The sequence below is a fragment of the Ictalurus punctatus genome, chromosome 21, assembly GCF_001660625.3.
Source record: "Ictalurus punctatus breed USDA103 chromosome 21, Coco_2.0, whole genome shotgun sequence".
NCBI lineage: Eukaryota > Metazoa > Chordata > Actinopteri > Siluriformes > Ictaluridae > Ictalurus > Ictalurus punctatus.
In genome coordinates, this window is record NC_030436.2 from 5,723,704 (window position 1) to 5,744,145 (window position 20,442).

Genomic DNA, 20,442 nt, shown 5'->3' on the forward strand with positions numbered 1-20,442 from the left:
AACCGACTTCTCAAACTCTTTTTGGAAGTGTGCTAGTGTAATGTGTTGTGTTGGCGTGCTAGAGTTTCAGTTCGTGGGAGGAAGAGGAACTCCTTGCCAGTACCAAAAACACAAACCAGAGCGTGCAGAGCTGTAAAAACCTCCATATTTACCTGCCTTCAGGCAACACTGAACCACAAAGTAGACCTTTGGGTTACATTCCAAACTTCTGAAGATGTTTGGTTTATGTTAAAATATCTGGATAGCAGAATATATCAATTGTATATTTTGATTGTTTAAAGAATTAATAAAATTACTTTATTTATTTATTTATTTGTGTATTTAATTACATGGGCAGGTTATTTATTTATTTATTTATTTATTTATTTATGTGTAAATTTTTGTGTATTAATTAGCAGTAATTGTGAGTCTGTAAAAGTGAAATAAATATATATATTTCTTCCATGCAAGGTGAATATTAAAAAACTCAGGGAACGATTGCACCACAATACATGTTTTTTTGGGATTGAAGTCCTGCATTTAATAATAATCTAAGCAACTCTTTTCTAAAGCCTTTTCTCTTTGTGCAGCTCTACAGGCAGTATGTTAATATTTCATTTTCCTCGTTATATTTGAATGATTTATCTGCAATTTAAGATTGAAATGATGTATTAGCAAAGGAATTGTGTATTACTGAATTGTAAAAGCTTTTTCAAAGAGAATAGGAGGGGGAAAAAATCTAACAATTAGTAAAAAAAATAAAAAATAGAAAGCGACACAATAATCGTGAATGAGTAGACATGACCAAAAAAAAAAAAAGAACGCGATGTCTAAATTTTCTCTCAAATATTACAATTGCAGAAAAGTAAAAAAAAAAAAAAATAATATGTAGGACATGCTTTCTAACTTCACTGTTCAGGATTAATGGGTCCCTCAAGGCGTGCATTTAGCATAGCTAATGATAAAATAACCAAGAACAGAAGGAAGATGTTTGTTTTCAGTGCGTTTCTAAATCAGGAGGTCCCCTGCTGGAGTTGAGGATGAGGCCTCGCTAGCTGTCAGGCTTTCGTGATGTCTGCACCTTGCTGTTGTTTTAATCTGCGCCAAAGTTACACAATCAGAACACGATCAGATAACGCAGCGTCAGGTTTAATGTTGCGTTGAGTTGCATGTCTCTATCGGCGGGTTCACAGAGGGGGGTCTGCGTTGATTTATTCAGAACACTCACAAAGCCTCAAGAGGGGGAACATATGTTTGGTAGTAGAGCTTCATAATTCACTCACAATCCTGCAGCAAAAATGAATGTGTCTTTGTGTGTGAATGTGTATGAGGGCTGTGCTGCAATACGGTATAAATATCATATCACAATAGATGAAAAGCATCACAGTATTTTGGTTTGGTAGGAAAATGCCATCCTGGTTCAATAAAGTGTGTCGTGTTCTCCCCATGTGGGCTGCTTCTGAGTTCTCCAGTTTCCTCCCACCTTCCATGGTGGGTGGATTGGTGACCCTAAATTGCCCCTAGGTGTGAATGAGTGTGTGAATGATTGTGTGCATGTGTGTGAACATGGTATCCTGCAATGGACTGGCATCTCACATTATGCCCAGGTCTCCCAGGATAGTTATTTAGTTTGTTTGTTAGTAAGGAAGAAAGTTGTACAGTGATGGAGCACACACACATTCTCTCATATATATATATATATATATATATATATATATATATATATATATATATATATATATATATATATATATATATATATAAAATAATATAACATAATGATTATATTCATTATTTCAACTAATTAACAAGTAATCAGTTACTATGAAAAAACAGATACATCTATATCAGTATATCCACCACCCCAAAAGTGTATGTTTGGCATTGTTTGAGTGTGTTTGTGTGTGTTAACCAGAAAGCTAATTTCTGGATACAGTTACATTATCCTGTCTTAAACTGCAGTCTTTTTTGCTCTCCCTTGAGGAGACCCTGTAATATCCTGCATGATGCATACCGTAGGGGACGGGGGAAAATACTGCCGCGTGCCAGTTACAAACCATCCACGGCCCGATACCAATCCAACATGGTTGGAAACCTCGGCTGTAGGATACAAAACATTGAAAATTCTCAACGGGCAAATTGGCAGTGAGAAATGCTTCACAGCTGTAAGCTCCCGGCTGCATGATTTAGCCACAGTTCAGTTTCTTCCAGATTCGGCAGTAGGTATGCCTTATTTTGAATGCTGCTGTTGTGGAAATCAGGTGCGCCCTTCGACACGCTCCCTCTCTGACTTCCTGTTTGAAAAGGAAATGCATAAACATATGTAATCAAATCATAGCTCTATAGTGAAGAGTGCATCGCAAAAGAATGGATGCCTCCTTGCTTCTTTTATCCTACCCACTTCAGGCTGTAACCATGGAAATCGATCAAAGTCAATCAAGATTAAGGAAGTACCAGTTCTTTGAATAGTGTATGATCAGAGGAATTATACCGGTGAATCCTACCAGAATATTTATTTTTTTTTATTTTTTATTCTGGCATGTGATGTAAGCATATGATATAAACACTTCACTGCTACCAACAAAAAAAAAAGCGTACAAATGAAATCCTTGGATGAAAGTCAAATAATATGCCTTCCTTTAACACAAGAGAAGTCAGATGATGAGTCAGCGTGAACATTTAAGCAAGTGGTGCTTCTATGAGCAAGGACATCTCATTTGTTTGTTCTCGATTCTTTCTGTCCTCGTTTCCCAAGAAGCAAGGAAGGGAAACACTTACACTACATGTCATGTGCACTTTCACTGCAGTCCTGTTGGAAAGATGCTTCAAATGGAGACCACCCACGGCAACAATTTGTAGAATTGCTCCAAACTGAAGCGATGAAAATTATTAGACATGCAAGTGTTCTCATCGTGAAGGATGGAGACTTCAGAGTGAGTAGGGCTTAGTCATGATCACTTCAATTTGGACCTTAAATTCAGCAAATGTAAATAGAGTGGAGGTGGGGCTTACTGTTTTTTTTTTTTTTTTTTTTTTTTTTTTTTTTTTTTTTTTTTTTAAATAAATAGCATGAGTCTGAAAAAATAAATTAACAGAAACAGGTTAGATTTAAGGCGGATTAAATCACCTGCTGTGATATTGTTCGTTTAATATGAGAGCATTCATCGGGATGGAGCAAACTTGGATGATAAAGCGATTCTGACACTGAAACACATTTGCAAAACAAATTGTTACTAATTAATGTCTCAATTATTTCCAAGGCATTTTGCTAAAATATTTATCACAGCGTTTTGTTTGTTTGTTTGTTTGTTTGTCTCCCCCCCCCCCCCCCCCCCCCCCATCGAGATCTTGTGTGTGTGTATTCGTGTATTAATTAAACGTGAATTTGAGTCTGCAAGTATCTGCATTGGGAGTTTGTGCATTTGTGTGTGATAGTGCTGTCAGAACAAATTTCACAGTTCAAGGTCTCATGTTCTTCTTTTGGCTTCCTAATGTAAGTGTAGTACAACACACGTTTTGCAAACTTTACTGCTATAAGACCTTCATCGCTTCATGTTGGAAATTTTTTCTAGAACAGCGACTCTGATAATAGTTCCAGTATATTAATGCCCTTGTTCTAATACATTATTGTTTCTTTCGGAACAACGCAGATGGTGATTTTCTTGATGGATGATACTCATGAGCGGATACTCTTTTCAGAACTATTTTCCCCAATTTGATCACCTGCCAATTCCTGTTCACCAGCCAGCTCTCCTTTATCATAAAACAGCTAACTACCTAAAACTAAGCCAAGTACCACATCTATTTGAACTGTTGCTCATGCTGTATCACAAGGCAGCAAAACACACTTGGAGGAGAACACTATCTGCCCTCTTCCACATACATGAGCTCACAGGTACCGACAATTGGCTAGTGTCTCTGTGATTGACAGGGGAGAGAGCGTGTGCCATCCCTTCCATTCAGAGAGTTCCCTTGGTTCCTGTCCTACATATGGCTGTGGCATCACCAGGATATTACTGATCGTTAATAGAAGGAGTCTCTAATCTCAGCAGTTAACAGTCTAAAAGTCAGAGGTAACCGTAAGAGCCGTTCCTTTAAGTTTTCAGGACGGATGGCTTTACGTTTTTTGTGCAGAAAACGACTTGAATTGGTGAAAATGCAATTGCACGAAATCGACGCACGTGAATCGAAGAGGGTTTTGGCTGAATGCGCGTCGTGATGACGTGACGACACGTCTTGGCCTAAATCTGCAGATAATCTGCGGTAATTTTGAAAAATTGCAAACTCCTCCGAATATTGCGGAGTTCGCTTGATTTTGGGTTCATTTCCGCGATCGTTAAATGACCAAATCCTGGATGGACTCTATAATTTAACGGATAACATGAAGTAACATCTCAAGTTTTGCAGATGTTAATAAACATTAAGTGTAACTACCAATGCCTAAACTGTACCGTGTGTTGTTATTTGATTCATTTAAAAATGTAATCGACTCTGACACTTTGGTGTCACTGATTCCCCCTCATTGTATGAAATAAATTCCTTGTAATATTCAGCAACTGTACTATATTTACTTACTGATACTAACAGACTTCTCTAACCCGGTGTGTGTGTTTCTTCCCCATATGTCACAGCGCTTTATTCAGTATGGTTTGGTGTTTTTGCCTCAGGTCCCCCCTCCCACATCCACTTGAGATGCAGCTGGTCTACTGCTAGGCTCTAAGCGCAGCAGACACACACATCACTTAGGATTTTTTTCACGATATGGTTTCAAGAATTTCCTATCTGCTTTCACATCGTTCTCTCTTTCTTTCTTTCTCCCTCCCTCCTTTTCTCCCCTAACAGCATCTGTCCAGCAGACACAGTGTCCAGCAAAGCACATCACAGGTACACAAATCTCTTCCTTCCTGCGTGAATAAAGTCGTCACCTTTCACAACAGTTTTTCTTCACACTGAGCAGTCTAACCCTTTTATAGGTCGTTGTTGACTTCAGGCTAAAACCTGACACTAAACCTGGTTTTACAGCTTGTTAGCAGTTTGTTAGAGAAGTCTAAGGTGAATTTGAACCTGTTTGAGTCGTGAGTTCATCTCAAGGTCAGGACATGGTTAGTCATGTTTATGCACATTGATCAATTTTCTGTTAATGTTTATTCTTGCACTGGTGCCACTATTCTTCACTCATAGAAATTATAACACACATACTGTGTATGACTGAGTCAGTATCATGTGTTCGTTATTAAGGCAAGACACAATCAGTCTTTGTCAGTGGATGCAAAACTATTTTGGTATTTATTTATGCACATGATGCTCCATCTTATTAAATATGCATATATTTGCATACAAGTCTAGTTTGTGCATAATGTTTCACTTAAATAGTTTAGCATTTAATTACAAACACATTATGCACTGTTATAAAAATAGTTGTATGCCATTTTTCAGTATCCATCATTCCTCGTCATCAGCACTTTCTCCCGTTATGAACATTCAGAAATCTATGAGTAATAATGGGTAAAATCATGGGTAAAAAGAAAGATTTTAGGATAGGAATGTACCTGTAAAATTTCCTTAATACAGGTCAAGTAGAACCAGAGTTTTTGGGGGGGTTTTTTTATGAGAAAAATGAGTTTAAAATAAATATGATTTCATGAATTTCCACAGTACTTAGTGTGGTTTATAAAAGAAATTGATGTACCACAGTTTTAAGATAATGACACACACTTTGACGAAGCAGGAAACAAGCTTGTGGGTGGAGCTTAAGCCTTCTTTAATGTTGCTAAGTTTCAGATAATGCAGTGGTCACAAGTGGGCAAAAACAATGAAATAAACACATCACTGCAGAGTTTTTCAGTTTTGCTGAGTGTTATAGATGCAATTTATCCAAATGTCTGATTGGAGTGACCAAAAGCTGCATTTCTGCCTGCAGTGCCATGCCTTAAGTGATGACACTACATGTAAATGTGTTTCTGTTTATTAAATTACATATGAAGTCTTTAGGAAAAGTGTCTTTTATTAAAACTGTTTAATTTACATATCAAAATAATTATCGTGTATTTTATCATGGAAAATGATATGTTGTTTAAAATACCAAAGTAGACCATTGGATTTCTAAAAACAGAACACTGTAAGAAAAAAGAAAAAAAGAAGAGGAGATATGATTGCTTTCTCTGCAAAGGACCAAAATCGGAACACTAGAGGACAGTCTCAGAAGGACAAACACTATCCACAAATGCTGCCTACATAAGCATCCTACGCCTGAAAGAAACACAGGGGAGGAATCCCCTTGACAATATTTTATGTGGTGCATATCACAATATCCTCTCTAACGCCTCTCTAATTATAGAAAAAACATAATGATGAAGAAACTAGAATGAATTTTCTCATAATATATGGATTAATTCCGAAATGTCTGTGTGAAGTATATGTCTGAAAGCTGTATATTTTATAGAACATTATCCATATGAAATAACATTATATATTCCACTCTTCTTTGATGTATCATGTGTGGGGGGAAAAATGCATATTAACAGAGAAATACTACTCTATATATCTAATATATAGTGTGCATGTAAAGTAGAAAGTACCAACATGCAAATTTGGCATTCAGAAAAAAATGATCCACAATTGCAACTCTAAAATGAAATGCTAAATTAAAAACGTTATATTTAAAAAAAAAAAAAAAATATATATATATATATATATATATATATATATACACACACACACAGACACACACACACACACAAATATATTGTGTGTGTATATATCTATCTATCTATCTATCTATATATATATATATATATATATATATATATATATATATATATATATATATATATAGTACTAGGGCTTTATTTCTGTATAACACATTCATTAATTTTAGTCCTGCATGTTGTGTTCATAAATATTAAGCATCAGCTGAGTCTAATGTATTAGCTTCCATAATTTATTAAATTATGGAAATGAAATTGGGTGCATATATAGTGTTCAGTCTTGCATATGTATTGACCACACACAGTTTTATAACCTGGAACTTAAATGGATTGAATTGTATGCCATGAATCTACACAAATAGAACACATTAATGAAATGGGGGTGGGGAGATTAGTATAGTTTGTAAAATTGTTTACAAATAAAAATGATCAAAGTTGCATAGGTATTTACCCCCCAGTGCTGTGAAAACCCCTAAATTAGCACTTTACGTCGGAAGTCACAATCACTTGAATGGAGTCAACCTTTATGCAATTAAAGTGTCACAAGATCTCAGTTTAAATACACCAGTATACACCTGTAACTATCTACACCCGAGTTTCTTAGAGAAAACATCTAAAGAAACTTAAGGAATAACTTGGGAAATTATTAGCCAGGGTTTGGTTATTTAAAAAAAAAAATCCAAACTTTGAATATCCCATGGAGTGCTGTTAAATCTTTTAGAATAATGCTCAACCTAGACTAAAAGTCAATGACCTGTTAAGGAGGACATTACTGCAAGAAGCAGCCAAAAAAAAATAATTTGCAAAATGTAATATTACTGGATATTTTGTGGAGAGTCATGGCCGTAGTTCCCAATTAACGGGGGGGGGATTTGCTTATTCAAGGCACTTACCATCCCTTAATTTTCAAAACTAATTTTATTGAATGTAATTAAAGCTTTTGTCTTCTTTTCAAGGGGGACAGCATGCGGCAGCGTCATGGTGATGCGTGTCGGGTACCCGTCCCTCACCACCTGTTTGTCAATCTCAAGAGCTTTACTTACAACACCATAGGAGAAGACACAGACATTTTCTTTTCCCTCTATGACCTTCGGGAAGGCAAACACATAAGGTGAGGAGCATTATGAGTCATTATCCCAAGAAAGGCAAAATCATAATGAGATTTTTTTATTGAGATGGGAAACATTGTGTGTTCAGTCCTTATGCGTTTATTGGTTTGGGGACTCAAATTATTTTAGAGGTTATATGATGCAAGGAATCCAAGACATTCAGTTTAGATATTGCTTTCTGCACACTACTCGATGACCCCATTTCCTGTCCTTAGGGCATATTACTGTAAGTAAGTAGTAAGTAAGTTTTATTCATAACGCACATTTAAAACAACAGTAGCTCCCCAAAGTGCTGTATGTAAATACAGACAGGGCCCAATAAATAGGGGGCATGGTGGCTTAGTGGTTAGCACGTTTACCTCGCACCGCCATGTTTTTGGGTTGAAATCCCGCCTCCGCCCCGTTTTCACGTTTTCCCTATGCTTCCGGGGTTTTCTCCGGGTACTCTGGTTTCATTCCCCAGTCCAAAGACGTGTGCTGTAGGCTTATTAGCATGTCCATATTGTCTGTAGCGTGTGAATGTATGTGTGCTGGGGTTGGCACCCCATCCAGGGTGTGCCCGAGTTCCCTGGGATAGGCTCCAGGCTCCCCCACGACCCTGTATAGGATATTCTTTATGGAAGTTGGATGAAATAGCAATAATAATAGTAATATATAGTAATAATTGTAATAACAATAAACAAATAAATAAATAAATAGGAGAATTAATAGTGCAGATTATTCCAAATAAAAAATTCCCTGCTAAGCATTGCTACAAAAACAGTTCTTAGGGTGCTGCTGTGTGCCCTTCTGGAAGGTATCTTCTCCTCAGAGCTAAGGAGGGCCTAGCAAGCACAAGGCCTAGAAACCTTCATGAGCTTGCAAATGTATGCACAAAATACTCTTTGATGGGGCCAGAGTATTCTGCAGTATGTTAATGTTACTGTCAGTTATGGCAAATCATTTTATGAGATGGAAGGTTTAAAATAAGGTTAAGGTTTTGCTTGTATCTTTCTCATTTGTAAGTCGCTTTGGATAAAAGCGTCTGCTAAGTGAATAAATGTAAATGTAAAATCTAATGTCTATAAACAGCTATTAGGGTTCAGAGTAATGCACTATATAACATGATAAACAGAAATAGTGCCCATGATAAACACAAAAGCACACACTCTTCAGTCAGTACAAATTACTCAAATGGACAGACAAATGAAAAAATTTTAGTGTTTTTTGTTGTTTTTTTCGGTTTGAACGAAAAGTTTCATTCAAACAACAAAAAAACCACACTAATTTTACATTTGTACTTTTGATTGGACAATGTGCGCTTATTCTATTATCCCTAAAGGTATTTTAGGGAGAAAGATTTACAGAGTAATTAATTGTTCACATTCATTACACCCACAACTGTATTTCACAAGTGCTGTCTTATTCACTACTGATGACGCGTTACAGATGCCCCAGCGATGGAGGTAGCTGGAAGTCAAATCTAGGATGTTTGTCACCCTGTGTAATCATCTGACATGACCATCAATGATTAGATGCATGGAGCTATAGTATGGACTAGAAAGAAATCAGCCCCAGCTTCACTTCTTCATACCAGTCTTATGACCACTGGTGGTGCTATTGCTCTTCGCTCCATAGCAATCCAAAATAATCCACTTTAAAGTATTAGTTTACATCAAATAATCTTAGCCACATTAACACATTTATGTATACCAGCCACCTCCCATAACCACTCTTACTCTGTTTTCAATCGCAGCTAGAAATGTTTGATATAATATTTTGGCCTACTGCTACTCAACAAACCCAGCCCTTGCAATTTAATTTGATTTGTGCTTCTGTGTATGATAATGGTACATGAAATAGGAATGATTTTCATGGTGCTGAAAGATTTCAAGTATTTCCAAAAAAATAACCAAGTCAAAACTGCCTCACACTGTCCTTATTAAGGTTTGTTTTCAAGAACAGGTCAGGTACTGCTTTTAATAAAGCATAGATTAGCAGGGGGAAAAGGGAAAACATAAATAAAGTTGGCTAAAATGGAAAATTTATATAAAATCCAGTTTATAAAGTCTATCTTTCTGTGAAACCCACTTCCTTGCTCCTTCATAAGAGACCAAAAGTTATAGCTTAAGCATGGAAATAAATGGCTTTTAAATCCACTATTACACCTCATATTAAACATATTTATTTGTATCTTAATTTGTCTTAGTGACAACGTTGCCTCACTTTTTATCAAAATGACCCAAAATGCCAAATTTACCGTCTTGGTAATGATAACTTCTAAGAAATTAAGCCATCTCTGAGACTTTCCTGTACCGATTGCTGGAAACATTCAGGGTGTAAATGGTCTTCTAGGAAACTCCTACAGCTGAAGGTTTCTCTAAAATACAGATTCTGTCTCAAGATGTCCCAAAATATCTGCAGACTAAAAATGACCAGTGATCACTGGGATTATAACATGGGGGAAAACCTAGGTTAAAATCTACAGCTTTAACCATAATCCTAGATCATGTAGAAATTTTAATCATTTAATCAAGTAGAAATATGAATCAAATGAGTACCGTGGATGTCAGAACACTTGTCTGTATACTATTATCTTCTAGTGTTGTCAAAAACCATCTCGTTATTTCTAGTTACTTGATTATGTTGAATTTCTGAAGAAACTCTTAAATCAGTTGGGTTTTTTTTTTTTTTTACTCACTACTTTGCTTTGTGGACAATTCTCACAGTCCTTGGACCATGTTTGAATGCTGTGTTATCTGTTTTGTTTGTGACCTCTTCTACACAACCCAGGGACAAGATTTGAATAACAAGAAGCAGGACTAGGTCATCCGGCCAAACAAAAAGGGTACCAATACTCAGACTTTGGCTAACAGCTTGCGAAAACTTGTTGTCACAAACGTCCTTGCCCCCAGAGGCTTGGCAGAATCCGGAAGAGGAAATGAGTATCAGCTGGGAAGGCAATCATTATTTTCCTCCATGCTGTCACAGCGAGAAACACCCTCACAGGAATTCTGGCAAGCATAGTGCCCACAAGCTCCATACGAGCCATTATATATTATTCTGTCTAATTTCATCTTTGCTGACTTTGGAAATAACTTTAGAAGTTTAATGGACATCTTGTTTGTGACTGGTAATTAACTCTGGATTGATTAATGTACTGTTGATTGTGACAAGCATGGATCTGTCATTCACATTTTATGATAAGAATTCTTTGCACAACGTCAGTTCTCCTGCTTGAAAGACTCTGAAAAATTTTGTGTGAAGGGGAAAAAGACACACACAGAGAAATGTAGATGCTTGCCGAAGGCTTCCAGAACCTTGCTGCGAGTCTCCTGTGAGAGTTTCCACTGCTAAGATGAAGTTGATCTGTTACTACAGAGACATCACACACCCATTTGTCTCTTTATGTCTCACTCTCTTGGTCTGTCACAATCTATTAACTTGGTGAACCTTAAGCGACATTACAGCAAACTTTCCCAGTGTGTGTTTAGCTTTGCTCCTCTTCCCTGCTTCTGTATCAAACCATAGCAAAAGAAGCATGATTATTTCACAAAAATTATTCTTCATTTTTAGAATTACATGCTAGGATTTTTATAGCCAACCCTTACAGTTGTAGAAATAGCAGAAATTTGATACCATACTTTATCTATCACAAACATTTTGACTTTGGATAGTTTTTAAATGTACCACATTTTGTGTAACATTATATAAGCCCCGCCAGTCTAATGCTAGCCAAATAATTATTCACAACATCTTGGCCTCTCTCTCTCACTCTCACTGTCTTGCTCTCAATTTCTGTCCACCCACTCATCCGAGTCTTGACGGTCCATTAATGGTCCTGCAGCCTCCCACTTGAAAGCTGTCCACCACTCCTTTCCACAGTCGGCCCAAAATTGTATTACACCTCATTGCAATTAGGCAAAGATAAGCCTGATGCTTTATTCAGATCTGGAGGCAGTATCCCAATAATTCTCCAGCTAAATGTGAGAAGTATTAGCTCCTGTTGGTAACTATTGAAAGCTCTTCTCATGAAGGTATTATAGTAAGTGTAGGAAATTGTCTGGTAATGAAGATGGAAGCAAGTGCAGAATAAGTTTAATACAAATCAAAAGAAAACACAAAAAGAAACTATGAACACATGGCATGGTACCAGGACTAGAAATCAAACATGAGGCAATCCATAAGAGACAAGAGAGCATAACACGCCAACAGAATACAAATGCTAGACTAAGAGTGCAGTGCAAACTGTGACTATATATACACACAAGTGCTCATTGACATCACTGTGAATCAGGTGCACGTGGTCATGTGACAGTGATGCCGTGGGGTGCAGTGGCTGCTGGGAACTGTGGTCCCGTTCGTTGTGGTTCGTTCCGGCATATCCATGACAGAAACTGTATGCCTTCTTATTTCCTCTATTCCCGCTCCACACATTAACCACAACATCTGGCCCAGCTTGGTCCCCTGCAGCTCTCTGAATGGTCCTGCTGTGTCTTATTCATTAGACTGCTCATCCTGATTTCCCACAAAATAATACAGCTGTTGTGCCAGTAAGACTCAAGGACTTAAGTAAGCCTTTGATGGAACTCTCAAAAACATTTGAAATCATCTCTATTTGTTGGTATGCTTTTGTCAGTTGGTGGCACCGTGAGGCAGCAGATAGTGTTCATGCCACAGAGCTCCTGATTTGGAGATACTGAGCTCCAGTTACTGCCTGTGAAGAGTTTTTCATGTTCTGACAGTGTCTTTGGGTTTGTTTTCTCAGAGTACTCCAGTTTAATACTAACATGCCAGTTGGTGGATTTTCAAGTTGTATTCCTGCCTTGTGCCTGGTGTCCCAGGGGTAGGATCTGCAGTGATCCTGACCAAAGTAAAATGACTACTGAAGATGAATGAATGAATTGCTTTTGTAAGTTGTCTAGTCTATAGTGTAGGCATACAGTCCCTCTTTTCCTCTACCATGTGTTCAGTGTGGACAGCATGGTGGCACAGTGGGCAGCTTGGGTTACTGTCTATGTTGAGTTTTATATGTTCTTCCCATGTCTGTGTGGATTTCCTTTGGGTTCACTGGGTTTCCTCCCATCTTCCAGAAGAGGCATTTGGTTAAATTAACTACTGTATTCTCAATTGCCCCTAGGTGTGAATGTATGTGTATGATACCCTGTGATCCAGGGTATATTCCTGCTCACATGCAGTATTCCCAGCTTCGAATACACCATGACCCTGACCAAGTGGTTACTTAAGATGAACGAATGAATGAATGTGTTCAATGTGTGTGATTGTGAACTGTCTCAGGGTTTATGATGGCTGGCTTGGGAAACATGGTATGATAAGTATAGGTTTTAGACTGTTTTACAGATTATACTGTTTAGACTACCAGCACCATCAGCCTGCGCCATTGGAAACAATTTGGACAGCATCAAAAATGGATGGACAATTTTGAGCATACCTTTTCAATCAATTTTTTTCAAATTCAGCTGCCTTGTTGTTCTTGATGTAGTTTTCCTTTCATTGAGTCTTTCACTGCCTTTCGAATTTGACATGATTACATAACCGACCACTCAATTGAAAACTCACTTCATCCCCCAGTACTTGATTGATTTATTATCCTGTGAATCTATGCTTGTTTCATTCCATTTTTTGTCAGGTTTCAGCCAGTAAACAACCTGAACTTGCCTCTTATCATTAAGCAGATCATTCATCAACCTTATAGCCTTTTTGGAATTTGTGTAACTATGCTAAAACGTGTAACTGTCTTTAAAATGCACTAACAGTAGTCAGAGCTACCTTTAAATTGAAAAAAGCCAAAGAAACACTTCTCTATTAACAATGAAAGGCTTTAATGACTACCCGTCATTGCTTGCAAAGGACAGTGTTGTTTCCTCTAGTGAAGGCTGCTGTTGCTTTTCTGCAAACTGATTGAACATTCTTGGCAGGGCAGCTTGTCAAATCAGTGAGTCAGCTAGTATGCAATGATGCATATTCCCATGCTGGTGAACATACACACGTGAACAACTGAACAGACGTGTCAGGAATCTTGTTGCACGTGAATGCAATTTGGAGAGTGTTTTTTTTTTTTTTTTTTTACTTTCTGGAAACCACAGACGAGTGAGCATACGCAAATAGTCCTTAATTGATGGTTTTTCATGAGTCCTCAGGCATAGCTGGGGTCAAAACAAAAAAGGTTACCACAGGCAAAAGCACACAAATATGAAGTGATGACTCATGGTAAACAGGAATTATAAACTATAATTAAGACAAATGAACTACTTAAATAGTAAGTAATAGTAAAGAAAGCAAGAATTAGAAGTTGAACTTAATCAAATAGAGCTGATCAGTTAAGGGCCCACCAATGGCTCTCAGAAAATTCCAGGATTAGAACTGGAAATTTTCCAAACACTAGCTCAGAATCTTCTCTAGTAAGCTACCACTGACCTCTGTGAGTGTCTAGGAGTCCTTCTTGTTTATCTCAAATCCCCTCTGCACATATATTTTTAAGTGAGAGAGATAAACCACTGCACACAAACGCACTAAGCATGCTGGAGAGCTGCAAATGGAAATAATGAGAGGTATCCACCAGTTTTACTTCATCTCTGTCCCATTAACGAATGCATGCTGAGTGTTTGCTGGGGTGAATTTCTGGGAAATTAGGAAGCTTGATAACAAAACCGAACAGATAGAAATGGAAAACAGGAAACAGAACAAAGAACGACACCAAGGAAGATAACATTGGGGGAGAAAAAGCTATATCTAGAAGGATTAAGGTTGCCCTGTCAGGAGGAGTTTCATGTAGAACTCCTTTCGGAAGATAAGAACCCTTAATATCCAAATAATTAATGAACAACATACAGTGGTGGTTAGGGATGTATTTGGCCACATCTTGATGTGTCCTGGACAGTATAGAAGGGCTGACTAATAACCAGTCTTTGAGGGTTTCTCACTAAATCAAGTTACTTTTTAAATGTCCAGCCTTGCTGCTGTGTTGGGTACATGTGATACATTTCAGTGTCTTTGGGAAGAACATTTTACAAACGTTATATTAATTTAGTCCACTCTCATATATAGGGTTCTATAACATATGTAAGCTAACAAGTGTAACATATATATTGGTTGAGGCAGGACCCAAGACCGTGAACTCAGCATGTTTTATTGTGGGCAATCCAAGACTCATCATCATAGTCAATAGCGTGGGTCAATAATGAAGCAGGCAGCAGCAAACTAAGCTACACTAGGTATATGGCCAAAAGTATTTGGACACCTGACCATACCCCCAAACTGCTGCCACAAAGTTGGAAGCACACCACTGGCTAGGATGTCTTTGTATGCTGTAGCAATAAGATTCTGAGTCTAGAATTAAGGGACTCAAACCTGTTCCAGCATGACAGTGGCCCTTTGCATAAAGCAAAGTCCATAAAGAGATGGTTTGCCAAGGTTGGAATAGAAGAACTTGAGTGGCCTGCTTTGCAAAATTTCCTGATTTGGAATGCCAACTGGGCACCAAGCCTTCTCGCTTGACATCAGTGCCTGACCTCACTATACTCTTGCGGCTGGATTAGCACCAATCCCCACAGCCACGTTTCAAACTCTAGTGGAAAGTCACAGAACAGAGGGGGCTGTTACAGAAGCGAGGGAGTCACATAGGGGTTCAATGTGGTCAGGTGTCCACATACTTGTGCCTATAGTGCATATAATTTGCATATAACGTGCAAGAATCAATAACTAGAGCAACCTGGAAACAGGAAACCAAGGCTCAGAGCTTAATGGTACAGGGCATGATACAGTTGCGTAGAACAATGATGCAGAGGACATAAGAAGGCAAAATAACCACAAACACAGAACAGTTGAGTTCAATCTGTAACAGACCAATGATGGGACGGGGCGCAGACAGGACGAAAACCAAAAACAAGGGCACATGATGAAAGAAACAAAAGCACAAGAAGAACTAATAAGAATTTTGATGGTAAAATAGCCATTAAGGGAGATAGCATGTTTGTATACTGCTCCATTAAGAAATATGGCAATTCTTTTAATTACTACATTTGCTGCAATGGACTCTGTGTTGGAGTGTATAAAGTTTAGAAGGGGCACGTTATCTGTATATTTAACCATCGGATGGTATTGTTATAGGAAATGCTATTATTCAGTTGGATAGTAGTGCTATATTAAAGCCGTCAAGTGTATTAAATGACATGAAAGCATGCAACAAATAAATTACCAGACACGAGCTTGAAACTGCTGTCTGTTGGACACACAAAAAGTATGTGAGCTACAGTACATGAATCATTTTATGTGGGCTAGTATTTAAAAGGGCACCATTTTATATGCAATGTGATATCTTCTACACACAGCAGTTTATATAAAACAAATAAAAACAAGTTTAAAATTCAAGAACATTGATAACTTTTTATCCCTGTGCACTGTGGACAAGTTCATTAGAGTTGAATGTGTGCGAGAGCAGGTGTGAACGGGGCCAGAGAGACAAATGGATGGCGCAACTCTAAATGACTTTTCTTCTTTTAAAGAAATATGTCTTCATCTGATGCAGCATCTGTCTGGTCGGCCTATTTTTCTATCCGCCATGCCTCAGGTAGACTACATTCCTCTTGTCTGTCTTCCTCACGCAAACTCTCATATAACCCTGACACCCTGGTTCCATTAGGCTGGGCTGTGGCAGAGAGGAAGTGTTCTCCTCTCATCCCTCAGATCTGATTAAAGCTTCCCACTCTCCTTCATTCTCCCCCTGTCATCACTCTGTCTCTCCATCCTGACTTTCCCAGACCCCCCTGTGGGAAACGAGAGGAGAACGAGACACATTATTAACCACCCACCTTCTCTTTAGTCTCAGCTCCTTGTGTGAGGGAGCCGCTAAGGTGTCGGAGCGCCTGCAGGAGGCCGCCTTTAATTGACATTATGTAGAGCCGTTTGTATTAAGGAACAGCGGGACTTATTGAGTTGTTAAGATTTGAGCCACTAGGCGTCTTACGCTAATGATTTCAAGGTGAATTTAAACATGTGCTGTTTTGTTGCAGTGAGAAGTTCATGGTGAAGCTCAACAAAAATGGAGGCCCAAAGAACCCGGAGAAAATCGACCGGCTCTGCGCACTGTTTACGGTAAAAAAAAATTTTTTTAAAGACTAAAAAAAAAAAAAAAAAAAAAAAACTGAGACCAGGATTTCCATTTTTCATCCATCTGTTTTTGTTTTGTTTTGGATGAAATGTGCATTTAAAAATGTGAATTTAAAAAAAAAATCCTAAATGGAGGTGCTAAAATTTTTTTAAACCTTTTAAAAATTGCAGGTTTTGCCAAATGGCTGAGGTTCTCAAAAAAGAACAAAACTATTATGGAAAATAACTTTTTGGAAATACAAGTCAAAAATTCAAACATTTCTATGTACAACTGTCCCTGACATTTTGTGCGCATGACAAATAAACTTAAAACTTGAAATTCATTTGCATTTGCATTCATATTTGCATAATCGGTGTTGTCTAGATGCCCCCAAAAAATTAAATATAAGGTAAACGTAATAACATAAAATATTAAATAAATAAAAAGCTTGCTAGAACAGTATATAATTGCTTATTGAATAATACTATTTTGTATTGTTTACCTTCATAATAAACTACAGGTTTAAGGATTAATAATTCAATGTAGCAAAGTAATTATGCGCATAATGTGACACTTATAATATACTCTTGAGTTGCAGTTTCTTAGATAGCTCCTAACTGTGTGTATTTGGCTGTAACAGTTTTTACACCTTGTTATTTTACACACTATTTCAGAATAATCAACATGCGGGAACTTTTGTTTCATATTTCTTTTCAAAAATGTGCTTTAGTTTTCTTCGAAACATCTGGACGGAAACCTGCCTCATACTAATCACTATGGCTATGCTACAGAACATTAAGCACACATTTATATCCAGTAGTCATTAGTAAATTAACACTTTCATTTACATCAGACTTAATACACACCGAGTGTAGAGATCACATTAAATAACACTTTAATTTGGCTGTAAATTGAACAGTGGTGATTATGCTGGGCAGCTTTAGCGCAAGGGATACAATCATGTCCTGTAAAATTGACATTCATTGCTCGACAATATGCCTCATATCTCTCTCTCTCTCTCTCTCTCTCTCTCTCCCTCCCTCTCTCTCCCTCCCCCCCTCTGTATCTCCACAGGACCTGAGCAATAAGGATATGAAACGAGACCTGTACATTGTAGCTCAGGTCATCAGGACTGGTAAGTCAGGCTATAAAGTTCCCAGTTGAATTTTACCTCTATAAAGCAGAGCTAAAATCTCTGCCCCCTCTCCCTCATCTTGACTTCCTTTGCTTTGAGCCGAATGTGCTCCATTTGTTTTATTTTCTTATTTTTTTTTAACTTCACCTGCTAAGGAATTCACATTACAAGTGCTGTTATGTAACTGCAGCATTGTGCATTTGGGCTCAGTAAGGAAAGAGTACAATCAGTAGAATGCAGCCATTTGCACAGTATGTGTATTGCCATGTTTCACCTTATCGGGAGATTTCAACTATTATGTTACTTTCCCCCGGCTATTTTACACGAATCAGTAAAAATGAAAAGGATTCATGTTCTTTATTCTCTGGATAAAGTACAATGTTAAAGTAATCCTTCCCACATCAGGATTCTGTGAGGAGAATGTGCTATGAAAAGTCATCCTAATATGCTAATGTACCGTGCTAAAATGTTAAAGATTTTTTAACACCCTGTTTTTCCTTATGTTTATCTGTTTTAGCTTTATGAATAGTACTTATTACATAACATGCCTTGCTATTATTTTTTTATTATAGTTACTGTTATTATTACTACTACTACTACTACTACTATTATTATTATTATTATTATTATTATTACTTCTACTCATTGGAGCATGGAGGCTTAGTGGTTAGCACGTTAGCCGCTTCCCTGTGTGTGCAGAGTTTACATGTTCTCCCTGTGCTGCGGGGGTTTCCTCTGGGTACTCCGGTTTCCTCCCCAGTCCAAAGACATGCTAGGCAGGCTGACTGGCATGTCCAAAGTGTCTGTAGTGTTTGAATGAGTGTGTGAATGTGTATTTCTGGTTGTGACCTGCGATGGATTGGCACCCCGTGCAGGGTGTACCCCGCCTTGTACCCCATGCTCCCTGGGATAGGCTCCAGGTTCCCCACGACCCTGAAGGATAAGCGGTATAGAAGATGGATGGATGGATTATTACTTATTTATTTCTCTCATTTCTGTGGCATTTTCTTTTTTTTTTTCTTTTCTTTTCTTTTCATTCTTTCTTAGTGCACTCTACAGCATAGACGTGTGACATTTCAGAACGCTCGGCTCAATGAAAAGAATAATGAGGAGACCCTTAGGAGGCATTCTTTCACTGTTTAGTTGTCATTCTGTCGTTTTTTTCAGCTCTGTGTGAGCTTTGCCTATTATAGAGATTTGATGGCATCACTAAATGTAAATCAGTTATGTCATGAATGCTCTCGGTAATATATGGGTGATTGGCATTTATCAACATACAAACGTGACTAGGAAGAAATCCGACGTAACCAAAAGTTTTGTAAATCTTTTTGATTTAGCCTGTGAAAACATTTACACACAACCTTACTAGAAGACTGGTCACTGGAGCTCAGTGGGTAGGTGGGAGTAAAGGCACAAAAGTGTAGGTTTTTGTGAAACGCTGAATAACCTTGGTAAAAGTTTATTAATGGGATTAAATTACATCTTGAATCTTTCAGAAAAGGTGCTAACTCTAGTGCAAGTTTCTGTTTCAATTATGTTAATGTTAGTTAGCGCTCAAATGTTAGCGAAGTTAAAAGGAGGGCTACAGGTTTGGTAATGTAACTTACGTTTACACTGTTAAATTGAACAGTGTGTGCTATTTGATATATTTAGTCATTTCCATAATTATGTTTAATATTTAACCGAAAATCTGTCGTTTTGTGTATTTTGGACTTCCACACGTTTGCTTGCCAAACCTCTATTATGAATGTTTACTTCTGCCAAAGTACAGACTTATTATGTCTAGCCAGAGTTTTTACACTGTTGGTTTGCAGAGTAGCTTCTATTGACTTGAATTCATTAGCCTGCAATCAGGTGTGTTCGATCATAGAACGCTCCAGACAGTGACAGCTCAAATATGCAGTTCATTGCTTCTGATTTATGTTCCTGTTCCTGAACATTATTCCCTCACTCCATACCACAGTGACACTGCTGTAACAATATCATCCATTTGTGGATCATCCATGTGTGGATATTGACATGGTAATGTAGTGCTTTCTCTACATAGGGCGAATGCTGCTGAATGACTCGAAGAAGGGCCCTCCACATGTGCACTACCGACGCCCATACGGATGCGCTGTGCTGGCTATGAGCGATGTGCTGCACACCATATCAGAGCTAAAGGAGGAGAAAGACTTTGTGCTCAAAGTTTACACGTGAGTGTCTGGCACGTGTGTATGTGTGTTTTTAAAATGCATGGTTGATGCTAGAGAGGACCCATTAGTGATTGATGATGTACTTTATGTGCAGAGTGGAAATGTGCTACTGCTGATGCATTCCTCTGTCTCGGTACTGTCGTTTTTTTTAAGGCAACAAAACAAAAGTTCTTTTGTTTTTTGTTTTTTTTTTAAACCCTTTTTCAGATTTTTGACTAAACTGCATCCA

The 20,442-nt window shown here is 37.9% G+C and overlaps 1 protein-coding gene across 1 annotated transcript in view; it reads left to right on the forward strand.

Moving 5' to 3' along the window:
* Nucleotides 1–20,442, forward strand: part of dock3 (dedicator of cytokinesis 3) — a 233,896-nt gene that overhangs the window by 145,936 nt on the left and 67,518 nt on the right. The window contains exons 8-12 of the mRNA XM_017450749.3: nucleotides 4,822–4,863; nucleotides 7,643–7,797; nucleotides 16,807–16,888; nucleotides 17,958–18,018; nucleotides 20,066–20,213. Of these exons, the coding sequence (XP_017306238.1) occupies nucleotides 4,822–4,863; nucleotides 7,643–7,797; nucleotides 16,807–16,888; nucleotides 17,958–18,018; nucleotides 20,066–20,213 (488 nt within the window). The remainder of the gene's footprint in view (nucleotides 1–4,821; nucleotides 4,864–7,642; nucleotides 7,798–16,806; nucleotides 16,889–17,957; nucleotides 18,019–20,065; nucleotides 20,214–20,442) is intronic.